Genomic DNA, 13187 nt, shown 5'->3' on the forward strand with positions numbered 1-13187 from the left:
TTTCGTATGATTATTCTTTTCAATACAAAAGATACATTTTCTCAGCTTCTACTCAATACAGAAAGCTGAAATTTTCAGGGTATACTTAAACATATATTTTGTATCACCTGAAGTTATTTTTAATATGATAAATGAAGTTTCTAACATTTTATCAGGAAAATAGGACTGAAATTTAAAAGAAAAATTAAGCTCAGAGGGAAAAAATAACACTAAATTGCCACAACTTCTTCATTTACATAAGCAATTTATTTATGAGCCCTAAAAATTTCTAAACTTTTGTTTGCGGAGTTTCTGAGATAATATATCATAAACAGAACCTAATTTTACATTATGCGGATAGGGCGTTCCGTTTCCCCTTAAACGTGTGCTTGTGGGTGCAGTTTTGAGTGGCGGGTCATTCATTACCACACTCCGATGATTTCAATCGAGCTACGAGTCACGTCATTCGCGAGCGTCTGTGCTTAGTGCACGAGTCGCCCGCTGCCCCACTGCCCAACAGCTGTCCAGCTCACGGGCAACGAGCGAGCCTGATGCGCACGTGCTCACCGCCTCTGCTGGAAACCATACTCGCAGAGAATGTATCAAGTCAGACAGAGTTTAAAACCACAGGCCACTCGCATAGCGGTCGATTCACGGTCTCTGCAAAAACAATAGGGCTCTCGGAGAATAGCACGATAGCTCACGTTAGGTCTTTACAATGTCCTTACACACACCGATAGTCTTTAGCGGTATGAGACTTGTAGCTCAAGAAAGTCATACCTAAAACAGTTCCTTGCTTTTGAGAAATAAATTTTCAGGTAATGTACAGACTTGTTAGAGACAGCGAATCCAGGTGATAAAAACTTGTCCACTTTGGAAAACTATTGTCCAGTATTTTTGGGCTGGTTAAGGACAGTACCCCAGAACAGAATAAGCATGTGGATAGGATGTATAATTAACGACAGTAAGGGATGGCATGAACAAATAAGTAAATGGCGCAGCTGCCATGCAAAATCCTAAGTAAAAGAAGACTTTCAAAAGTTTGAATCCTGGTACAAACGGAGAAGCATTGCAGGAAACAGAATGGAGTGGAGGGTCTCAGTCGTGACGTCGTGTGGTCTCCACGGTCTGGCCCAGTAAAAGAAGGACAAAGGGAGAAAATACAACAACATTGCTGCCTACTGACAATTTCCTAAATTACCCTTACTACTCATTGTACTTTTACATTAATTGTTAACCACAATTCGTCTGCGACAGTGCTACACGAATTGTGAAACAATAAAGATGTTCTGTGTGTCACTAATTAGAGAATGGCTGCAGCAAGTTACATGAAAAATAATAATCGCCACCGACTCACATTAACAACGAACAACCTACGTCAGATCGGTTGGTTGGTTTGTGGGATTGAAGGGACCAGACTGCTAGGCCCATCGGTCCCTACGTCAGTTCGAAATGTTTGTTTCCATATTATACTTCAGGGCATGACCAACCAAACAAACGACAAATTGCTGAATGTATAACAGTATTTTGATTTCTTTTGTTAAATATTTAATAACTCATGCTTATTGACATCCTTGGTTTTAGAGATTACTCAAACTGAAAAGTTTCTCGTGTGATGACGAGCTATCAACGGCAGTACAACCATGTCTAGTAAAGCACTGTTATCTGTGAAGCGTTATCATACGCACTGGGAAGGTATTTTGTTTGTCCTGTAGTCTACGGTTTAGTACTTGCAGCGAAACATCAGGTGCAATTAAAAATTAGATAAGCAAACATTACGTATGATTCCTATAATTTGTGTTACTTGAAATAAGATGGCTGATGGGCTACAGATAATGTGATTTTATTCAACTACCGTTTCAGTAACAATATTTCAACTTACCACCATAGCTCCAGCGTCCATTACCAAAACCTTGTCGGAATCCATAACGGTATTCAGCCTGTGGGCTACGGTGAGCACTGTACAGTGCCTGAATTTTCTGCGAATTGTAGTCTGAATCAGAGCGTCTGTCCTGGAACACAAGTTATTTTACAGATCATCAGAGAAAATCAGAAATAAAAGCACTCCACTGTGCGTGGTTTGGCAGAGGGTACTTCGTACCAGTATTAGTTGTTTTCTGTCCTATTATATGGAGACTGGTTGGTTGGTTGATTTTTTTTTTTGGAGGGGGGGGGGGGGGGGGCAAACAGCTTGGTCATCGATCTCATCGGATAAGGGAAGTATGGGGACGGAAGTCGGCCGTGGCCTTTCAAAGGAACCACCCCGTCATTTGCCCGAAGCCATTTAGGGAAATCACGGAAAATCGAAGTCAGGATGGTAGGGCACGGATTTGAAGCTTCGTCCTTCCGATTGCGAGTGCAGTGTGCTTACCACTGTGCCACCTCGCTCGGTACTCAGGTGGAGAGCGAGGGAAAAATGAATGAATGTGTATGGGCCTCTGCATGCGGCCTAACCTCTGTCACCTTGCTTTCAAGTTGTTATAGCCCATTAGAAAGTCTGTTATAGATGCCCAGGGAATTTCAATCTGAATCTTTGAATCAAAGGCATCGTGTTTTTCGAAACGAGTGCAAGTCAATTTAGAGACCTAGTATTTCAATAGTGTTCTGTGACAACTCTACAGCTTCCATCACAAATGAAATTCTTTTTCCATCAGCGGCGTTATCACGGTTTATTGGCTCACATAAATACGGTTGAGAAAAAAGGCAGAGAAATGAATTTTTATTAAATATTGTAAGGATAAAGATACGTATAAATTGGAAGAAGAGAGTTTTGGGAGCAAACATTGGAACTGTGTGGATCACGTCACTCACTCTGGGTCGACATTGGCGGTTGCTTCATCGAGCACCAGGATCCTGTTGTTTCTGAGTATGGCCCTCGCCAGACACAGCAGCTGCCTCTGGCCCACGCTGAAGTTACTGCCGCCCTCCGTCACCTGGAAGTCTAGCGTCTGTATACCGGATTTGAGCTCCACCTGAAAATTCGTCAGTATAATTGATACAAAGTCGTGAATCACATAAGATGGTATTGATATTTTAGATTGTGAAATGCTACATATTCCCAAATAAATTATTTTAAAAACATGGTTCAAATGGCTCTGAGCACTATGGGACTTAACATCTGTGGTCATCAGTCCCCTAGAACTTAGAACTACTTAAAACTAACGAACATAAGAACATCACACACATCCATGCCTGAGGCAGGATTCGAACCTGCGACCGTAGCAGTCATGCGGTTCCGGACTGAGCGCCTAGAACCACTAGACCAGCGCGGCTGGCAAATTATTATACCACGTACAAAAAAAAAAAAAAAGAAAAAAAAGAAAAAAATAACGATTTTAATAATTTCACGAATAAATGATACACAACTCTCTGCAGTGTGTACAGCAGAAACAAATGTATTACCAACTTTTCGTTAATGTAAATGTTGCAGTTCCTTCAGTTTATAATCACTCGACATAGCACATTATGCTGGGACACTTCTTAATTGTGTATTTCTGCTAGAAATTCCACTAATAAGTTGTTGGCCATGCGTACCAAACTTGTTTTGTTGTGACGAGAAGCGACTCGTGCGACTCGTCAACTAACAACCCTTACAGAACAACGTGAACAGGTCGCGCAGGCGTGGCATAACGTGTCCCAGGACACTATTCGCCATCTGTAGGGCATATATAATATGTTTCGTCTGTTATCAAATTTGTGCATACGACACTTAAACCCGCCAACGAAAGAGGTCTGGGTAAAAAGTAGAAAAAAAAGAACAATGTTATTGATCCCTTCTGCCCACATTTGATCTCATTCTTCCTGAGCTCTTTTGAATTTTAACTCTAACACTGGACACCCCATGTCTTCCATAACGACTCCTAGTTCTATCACGTTGTCAGACAGGTTCCTCGTCCCCCACCCCCTTCCCAACACAGAGACCTTCAATGTACTCTTTCCCTCTACTCTCTCTCTCTCTTATGCATTCAACAATGGAATTCCCATTGCACTCTTAATGTTACTAGCACTGCTTATAATTCACCGAAGGTTATTTGTACTTTTCTGTATGTTGTATCAGTCCACCCGACGATCGTTTCTCTTCCGATTTAGGCACATCTTCCTGGCAGCCATTTCACCTAGGCTCCCCTACACTTCCCATTTATTTCATTCGCAAGGGATTTATATTGCTATATTCATCTCTTTCTCTGAAAATTTTTGTATTTCCTTCTTTCGTCCATCAGTACTGAAGCATGTCTTCTGTTTCCAATGGTTCCTTCGCAGTTTCCTTCCTTATACCTGTGTTGTCTGTCCACCATCTGTAATTTCTCCTTTTCAGAAATGTCCACTCCCCTTCAACTAAACTGCCTACTCTGGTATTCCGCATCGCAGTATACACATCCTTAGCGAGCTTCAGACGCGCCTCGTCGTTCCTCAGTACTTCAGTAACCAACTTCCTTCCACACTGATTCCTCCGGACGATTCTCTTGAACTTCATCCTTCTCTTCATCCTCACTAAACTGTGCTCCGAGTCTGTATCTGCTCCTGGGAATGTCTTACAATCTAATATCTGATTACGGGGTCTCTGTCTGACCATGTCATCATCCAACTAGAATGTTCCCAAGTCTCCCAGTCTTTTCCACGTATACCTCCATTTCTTGTCATTCTTGAACACAGTAATCACTATTACCATCTGATATTTATTGTAGAACTCAGTCTTTCTCCTCTCTCATTCCTATTTGCAAGCGCATACCATGCAGTTACTTTTTCTCCTGTTCCTTCCCCTGCAGGCCCCCATGATTATTAGATTTTCATCTCCCTCACGTCAACTCTTTTACTGAAATGTTCACAGTAGCTCATTTTCTGCCCTAGTTTCCTACTCATTACGAACCCTTCTACAGTTATACCATTTTCTACTGTTGTTGATATTAGCCTATAGTCGTTGTCCTTGTTTTCGTTCCATTTCACTTCGACCCCCACTATACCTAGGTTGAACTTTTATGTTTACCCTTCACACTTCTCAGTTTTCTTTCTGCGTTAAAACATTTTACACTCCAGTCCCGACTCAAAGAACGTTACTCTTTCGTTGGTTACTAGGTCTTTTCCTAGTGGTCACCACCCCCTTGGCAGTCACCTCCCGGAGAACCGAATGGGGGACTATTCCGGAATATTTTGCATCTGCAGAGATTGTTACAGGCCACATGTCCTGTGGATACACATTAAATGTAATGCAGTGGTTTTTGTTGTCATCTGTATCCTCATGGCGTTGATCACTGCTGCTTGTTTCGCCTTGTTGGGGCTGTTTCCAACCCAAGGGCAAGAGAGTTCCCTGGACCTCTGTCCACTTCTCCGCCCTCTTTGGCAGAAAGAGGGCAACTACTAATCCCAGAAGTCTTCGGTGGCCATTGCTAATGATTTTTGTTCAAAATGGAAAGACTGGCTGGAGTCGACCTCTGGACCGAAGGCTTTCTGAACAGTAATCAAAGACTCTATACCCCCCCCCTTTTTTTTCTCCTAGGCCGCACGTCAACTCCTCACTATTAACGACCAATAAACAGTCCATTCAGTACTTTGCACGTATCTTATTTGCCGCACAAACTCTTCTCCTTGTGTTGCTATTCGATTACTTCCGCATATGCAGGAATCTTGTTGAACTTTCTTTTCCTGATACTCAGTTTGGGGGGCTCTGAGCACTTTGGGACTTAACATCTGAGGTCATCAGTCCCCTAGAACTTAGAACTGCTTAAACCTAACTAACGTAAGGATATCACACACATCCATGCCCGAGGCCGGATTCGAAACTGCGACCGTAGCGCTCAGTTTCGGGATAACACACCTAAACTTAGGTTCGCTTAGACCATGAAAGTTTTCAGCTTAATTTTTAAACATTCCCTGTAATTGTTGGAAACTTCTGTCATCTGCCACTATCTTTGGTGGTACAAGACTTGGAGTTTTTCGATACTTGGTTGATTTTCGGTCCATCATTATATCACTGAGACATAGCAGTTACCTTTTCTGGCTGTAATACGCACAAACAGTTTGTGCCTTCATGTTGTTGTTGTGGTCTTAAGTCCTGAGACTGTTTTGATGCAGCTCTAAATGCTACTCTATCCTGTGCAAGCTGCTTCATCTCCCAGTACCTATTGCAGCTACATCCTTCTGAATCTGCTTAGTGTATTCATGTCTTGGTCTCCCTCTGCAATTTTTACCCTCTACGCTGCCCTCCAATACTGAATTGGTGATCGCTTGATGCATCAGAACATGTCCTACCAACCCATGGCTTCTTCTAGTCAAGTCGTGCCACTAATTCCTCTTCTCCCCAATTCTGTTCAATACCTCCTCATAAGTTATGTGATCTACCCATCTAATCTTCAGCATTCTTCTGTAGCACCACATTTCGAAAGCTTCTATTCTCTTCTTGTCCAAACTATTTTTCGTCCATGTTTCACTTCCATACAAATACTTTCAGAAACGACTTCCTGACACTTAAATCTATACTCGATCTTAACAAATTTCTCTTCTTCAGAAACGCTTTCCTTGCCATTACCAGTCTACATTTTATGTCTTCTCCACTTCGACCATCATCAGTTATTTTGCTCCCGAAATAGCAAAACTCCTTTACTACTTTAAGTGTCACATTTCCTAATCTAATTCCCTCAGCATCACCCGACTTAATTCGACTACATTCCATTATCCTCGTTTTGCTTTTGTTGATGTTCATCTTATACCCTCCTTTCAAGACACTGTCCATTCCGTTCAACTGCTCTCCCAAGTCCTTTGCTGTCTCTGACAGAATTACAATGTCGTCGGCGAACCTCAACATTTTTATTTCTTCTCCATGGATTTTAATACCTACTCCGAATTTTTCTTTTGTTTCCTTTACTGCTTGCTCAATATACAGATTGAATAACATCGGGGAAAGGCTACAAACCTGTCACACTCCCTTCCCAACCACTGCTACCCTTTCATGTCCCTTGACCCTTATAACTGCCATCTGGTTTCTGTACAAATTGTAAATAGCCTTTCGCTCCCCGTATTTTACCCCTGGCACCTACATAATTTGAAAGAGAGCATTCCAGTCAACATTGTCAAAAGCTTTCTCTAAGTCTTCAAATGCTAGAAACGTAGGTTTGCCTTTTCTTAATCTAGCTTCTAAGGTAAGTCGTAGGGTCAGTATTGCCTCACGTGTTCCAGTATTTCTACGGAATCCAAACTGATCTTCCTCGAGGTCGGCTTCATAGCATACGAAAAGCAGCTGGTTATATGGGGAACTCAACAAATAGGAAAAAGATTAATTTTGCACGAATGTCGCTTGGAAGTATTCCTAGATACACTACTGGCCATTAAAATTGCTATACCAAGAAGAAATGCAGATGATAAACGGGTATTCATTGGACAAATATATTATACTAGAACTGACATGTGATTACATTTTCACGCAATTTGGGTGCATAGATCCTGAGAAATCAGTAGCCAGAACAACCACCTCTGGCCGTAATAACGGCCTTGATATGCCTGGGCATTGAGTCAAACAGAGCTTGGATGGCGTGTATAGGTACAGCTGTCCATGCAGCTTCAACACGATACCACAGTTCATCAAGAGTAGCGACTGGCGTATTGTGACGAGCCAGTTGCTCGGCCGCCATTGACTAGACGTTTTCAGTTGGTGAGAGATCTGGAGAATGTGCTGGCCAGGGCAGCAGTCGAACATTTTCTGTATCCAGAAAGGCCCGTACAGGACCGGCATCATGTGGTCGTGCATTATCCTACTCAAATGTAGGGTTTCGCACGGATCGAATGAAGGGTAGAGCCACGGGTCGTAACACATCTGAAATGTAACGTCCACTGTTCATATTGCCGTCAATGCGAACAAGAGGTGACCGAGAAGTGTAACCAATGGCACCCCATACCATCACGCCGGGTGATACGCCAGTATGACGATGATGGATACACGCTTCTTTTGTGCGTTCACCGCGATGTCGCCAAACACGGATGCGACCATCATGATGCTGTAAACAGAACCTGGACTCATCCGAAAAAATGACGTTTTGCTATTCGTGCACCCGGGTTCGTCGTTGAGTACACCATCTCAGGCGCTCCTGTCTGTGATGCAGCGTCAAGGGTAACCGCAGCCATGGTCTCCGTGCTGATAGTCCATGCTGCTGCAAACGTCGTCGAACTGTTCGTGCAGATGGTTGTAGTCTTGCAAAGGTCCCCATCTGTAGACTCATGGATCGAGGCGTGGCTGCACGATCCGTTACAGCCATGTGGATGAGATGCCTGTCATCGCGACTGCTAGTGATACAAGGCCATTGGGATCCAGCACGACGTTCCGTATTACCCTCTGAACCCACCGGTTCCATATTCTGCTAACAGTCATTGGATCTCGACCAACGCGAGCAACAATGTCGCGATACGATAAACCACAATCGCGATAGGCTACAATCCGACCTTTATCAAAGTCGGAAACGTGATGGTACGCATTTCTGCACCTTACACGAGGCATCGCAACAACGTTTCACCGGGCAACGCCGGTCAACTGATGTCTGTGTATGAGAAATCGGCTGGAAACTTTCCTCAAGAAAATGGTTCAAATGGCTCTGAGCACATGGGACTTAACATCTATGGTCATCAGTCCCCTAGAACTTAGAACTACTTAAACCTAACTAACCTAAGGACATCACACAACACCCAGCCATCACGAGGCAGAGAAAATCCCTGACCCCTCCGGGAATCGAACCCGGGAACCCGGGCGTGGGAAGCGAGAACGCTACCGCACGACCACGAGATGCGGGCAACTTTCCTCATGTCAGCACGTTGTAGGTGTCGCCACCAGCGCCAACCTTGTGTGAATGCTCTGAAAAGATAATCATTTGCATATCGCAGCATCTTCTTCCTGTTGGTTAAATTTCGCGTCTGTAGCACGGCATCTCCGTGGTGTAGCAATTTTAATGGCCAGTAGTGTAGCTCGAGCCCTCTGTACCGTAGCTTCCTCTGGTAAGTCTAGTACGGTTACAATACAGTTGTGTCACCTGGGGAGAGACTTTGTTACAGCACAAGTGTATCACAATTATGTTGAGGAACTGACGTAGCAAACAAGAAGAAAGTTTTTGCGTGACGCAGGACATTCTCGTACTGTCTCTACGATCACAATTTTTTTTTCCATTTTGGGCTTAATATTGATCAGAATATACTAGTTACTAACAAGCACAATAAACAATAATTATCGTTAGAAAAGTGCTATTAATGGAACTAATTCCGAATTACCTATCAATCACGGATCATTCCGTGCGACTCTAAATAAATAGTGACCCTGCACATTCATTACGCTAGCAGAAACAGATTAACCGTATGGACCTTTGCTTCATTGCGATAGTACAGAAGTAATACATCCTACGTCAAAAAATTTAATAATGAACATATAACAGAGGAATAAAATAAATGCCGTGTGGCTAGGGCCGGCCGTCGGGTAGACCGTTCGCCTGGTGCAAGTCTTTCGAGTTGACGCCACTTCAGCGACTTGCGTGTCGATGGGGATGAAATGATGAAGATAAGGGCAAACACAATACCCAGTCCCTGAGCGGAGAAAATCTCCGACCCAGCCGGGAATCGAACCGGGGCCGTTAGGTATGACATTCCATCGCGCTGACCACACAGCTACCAGGGGCAGACAACACAGGAATTAGTAAAGGTCATAGTCTGAACCGCCCCGTGCCCAACACTTCCTTCAACACAGTCACCATGCATTTGTGCAGATTTTTATCACCTGTGAACTCAGGCATCAAAATCAGTTTAAAAGAATTCAGTGTTTTGCTTCTTGACCCACTGTTTTAAAGCAGTTTTAGACTTACTTGTGAAGAATGTGTATGGGGTTGCTGTAATAGACTTCAGCTACGTACAGTGTTGGGTGAACAAGTTTGGTAACGGAGACTGATATTGCAAACAAACCACTCAGCGGGCAGCCGACAACGTCTGTCACAGACGCCAGTCGAGGAGGTGCTGGTGAAGTGATTCGAGGTGACAGACGCTTTAGATTTCAAAATCAACAGCGAAGCCAGGCGTTTTGAAATAGTGGGCTAAGAAGAAAAACATTGAATTTTTCCATGCTGGTTTTAATGCACGGATTCGACAATGTGTACAAGTGCATGGTGACTGTTGAACGCCAGTGTTGTGTAGAGGACAGTGCAGACTACGATCTGCACTAACTGTGCTGTTACATGTTCACTAGTAAATTTTTTAAGACACAGAAGACATTACCTTTTTGATTCACCTTTGAACAACGCTCTTTTAATACCTGCTTACTTCTGAATCACTCATTCGACTTGTACATGTTAATAACTATATTTAGTAGGCCATTGTGACAAACTTACCTCTTCAAGGGCATTCCAGAGCTTGTCATCATCAAACTCAGAGAACGGGTCCAGATTAAAGCGGAGCGTCTCTGAGAACAGAACGGGCTCCTGGGGAATAATCGAGACTTTCTTTCGCAGGTCGTGCAGGCCGAGGCTGCTAATGTCGATGTCATCTATTAGAATAGTCCCGTCTATATTGACCAGGCGGAAAAGGGCGGAGATTAGAGACGATTTTCCAGCGCCAGTTCTTCCTACAATACCGACCTACATACAAAAAATCAAAGAATAAGTTTTAGAAACGTACGAAGACAAAGTAATGAGTTAAAAGCACACTGGAAAAATACAAGGTTTACCACCTTATGCATTGCTTGAATAGAGAAATTAAGATCTCTGAGGACTGGAGATTCTGTTGGCTTATATTTCAGATATACCCTCCGAAAGGTGATGTGACCTCTCTGAGGCCATGTATCTGGTGGTTTTTTATCTGAAATGATAAATGTAGGAGGTGAGACACAGATATACATTTGTCAAAAATTGTGGACTATGAATTTAACTTAACACACCTATTGCACTTGAAGTATTTCAAACATCTTTTAACGCAAATGAAGAATACGGTTAGGTTTCACTGTAGCTGTATTACTAGCCGAGAAACAATAACAACGTTAATGAAAGTGCGTGTGTGACATGGTGGTAGCACAGAGGCCCACTGTTCTGTATTATACGACTCTAAAACGATTGGATGTGAATTAGGACTTCAGATTTTTATCGTTTTTACACAAAATGGAGACAAAAATGGGTTCGATGTTATATTTTCTACATTGTGTGTGTTGTATCACCCGCTCATAGTATTGTACAAAATGATAAAACGAGGAATGAACATTATATTTGTTATTTTATCGTTGTTCATCACTACTTATAGGAATTGTGCGGTTCGGTAGAGCAGAAAAAATTAGGCAACGTAAAAGTCTTCATCTTTTCAACTGCTTTGGCTAGCTTTCTTCTTGCTAATCTCCATATAATGAACGAAGTGACCGAAGTCTGAGAGATTACTGGGTTTCTCCGAAAATAAGTAAGAATTGCAAATAGATGCTCTATGCTTTTTCTGTTAATGAATAGACATTACTCAGAATCCGGAACGAATGATTTTAATAACACTTTGCGATTGTTCCTGTTTCGTTTTACTGTCAGAAGTTGATAACAACAGATTTGAGATTTCACTGTAAAATATGGTCTGAAAAATGTAATATTTTGTGCAGTTTATATCCTGATACCTTTAACATGAGTTATCGAAGACTACTTTAGCCTAGCACGTCCATGACAAATGTTATTTCGACCTACCGTTTGTCACAAAAATGCCGTCTGGGTTTCCGTGCAACAAAATTCTTTCACTCCCTCAAGTCCTCGAAAGGCGAGGAATCCACTACGCCGTAATATGCGTTCTCCCTCCCTACTGGAATCCCGTTGTCACCTTCTTAATTTAAACCCTCTCCTTTACCATACTGAATACCCCCACTTTCCATCACTTCACGAAAGCTCGACACCAATTATCCAGTAGTTCCATAACTGATGAGCTACCTTCGTTGTCTGTCACGCTTATACCACCACGTCCTCTCAGCCTGACGTCTACAGGCGCTTCACATTCTTTCGAAAGGAACATTACCGCTTTTGCCTAACTGACCACGGTATGTGCCCACAAATCCACTCACCCATCTACATCCTTTCTACTACATTTCAGGACTCTTCTCCTTCTCGGTCTTCTCCGTTTACTTTAAACAGCTTGATCTGATGTCCCCATCACCAACAAATCCATATCGCAAACCATCCAAAACAATGTCTCGCCAAATGTCGTGCCGTCCATTGCTTACTTCTCTCTAAAGGTCAACAAACCTCAGCCCTATTCCCTGACAATCCCTGATCTTGCGCTTTCATCCCCAACAACTCTATACACTAGAGGAAGACGTGAGTTTTATTTACTTACTCCTCAAGGACATCGGCTCTTTTCTTTCAAGAAAACCTCAATGGAAACCATCAGTATTTTAAATTATACGTAATACCTAATTTAATAGCTTTTTAATGTTTCTGCATCACTTTTGCACGTTTCTCTAGCTGAAAAGGGGCTCTGTTACCCGTGACAGCCCACACTTTGCCCGTGTGTTGTGAGGTGGTTGGAACAACCATAAAAAAGGAAAGAGGGTACTAAACGAACGATTTGAGTAGTGTCAGTTACCAGCAAAGTAGAAATGGCTGTTAAGATAGATAGAAAAATAACAAGTGTCATAAGAAATAGACTGCAGATTTTACACGAAGAATCAACATCGTTCGTCTCTGTGCTGAATATCTCGAACATCAATCTAAAAAAAAGAATGTGAGTGTATTAACACAATTAGTTTCGACTGCTACGGGTTGAGTAATGTTTGAATATAGAAAAGATCCAGTGTTGGTTAAAACTGTATTAGAAACTTGCAACGAAATAAAAAAAAAGCTAAGTCACAGTTTTAAGCTGAAAGCCTTGTTAACACATGAAATCTGAAAGAAGCCGAAATGAACGTAAGGAGCCCTATGCGAGATGCGGTCAGTTAGTGCGAAAGAAAAATTGCAGCTACGGATATTGCAAAACAATCCTAAAAAGTTTGGTCTTAACCAAAGTAAGACAAAAATCATCTGTTCGATCTCTGAATCACGAAACCATTTTAAATAGCACTTTAGACTGTCAAGTTCTATAATGCAACATGACCTTTCCTGAACCATGTACACATTTCAGTCTATTCTCAGCCTGTGGCCATTGTGAAATGTATTTGAGTCGGTGATGTGTGCGTCATATTTAAAATCTGTTTAGTGACACACACATCACCAACGGAGGTATGCTGTAAAATAGCCACA

At 42.4% G+C, this 13187-nt stretch overlaps 1 protein-coding gene across 2 annotated transcripts in view; it reads right to left on the bottom strand.

The window, feature by feature from the left end:
* Positions 1-13187, bottom strand: part of LOC126457904 (ATP-binding cassette sub-family C member 4-like) — a 201593-nt gene that overhangs the window by 22932 nt on the left and 165474 nt on the right. For both annotated transcript variants that reach the window (XM_050094579.1, XM_050094580.1), the window contains exons 21-24: positions 10664-10791; positions 10326-10571; positions 2791-2951; positions 1862-1991 (exon numbers count right to left, since the gene is read on the bottom strand). In XM_050094579.1, the coding sequence (XP_049950536.1) occupies positions 1862-1991; positions 2791-2951; positions 10326-10571; positions 10664-10791 (665 nt within the window). The remainder of the gene's footprint in view (positions 1-1861; positions 1992-2790; positions 2952-10325; positions 10572-10663; positions 10792-13187) is intronic.

The sequence above is a fragment of the Schistocerca serialis genome, chromosome 2 (assembly GCF_023864345.2).
Source record: "Schistocerca serialis cubense isolate TAMUIC-IGC-003099 chromosome 2, iqSchSeri2.2, whole genome shotgun sequence".
Taxonomy (NCBI): Eukaryota; Metazoa; Arthropoda; class Insecta; order Orthoptera; family Acrididae; genus Schistocerca; species Schistocerca serialis.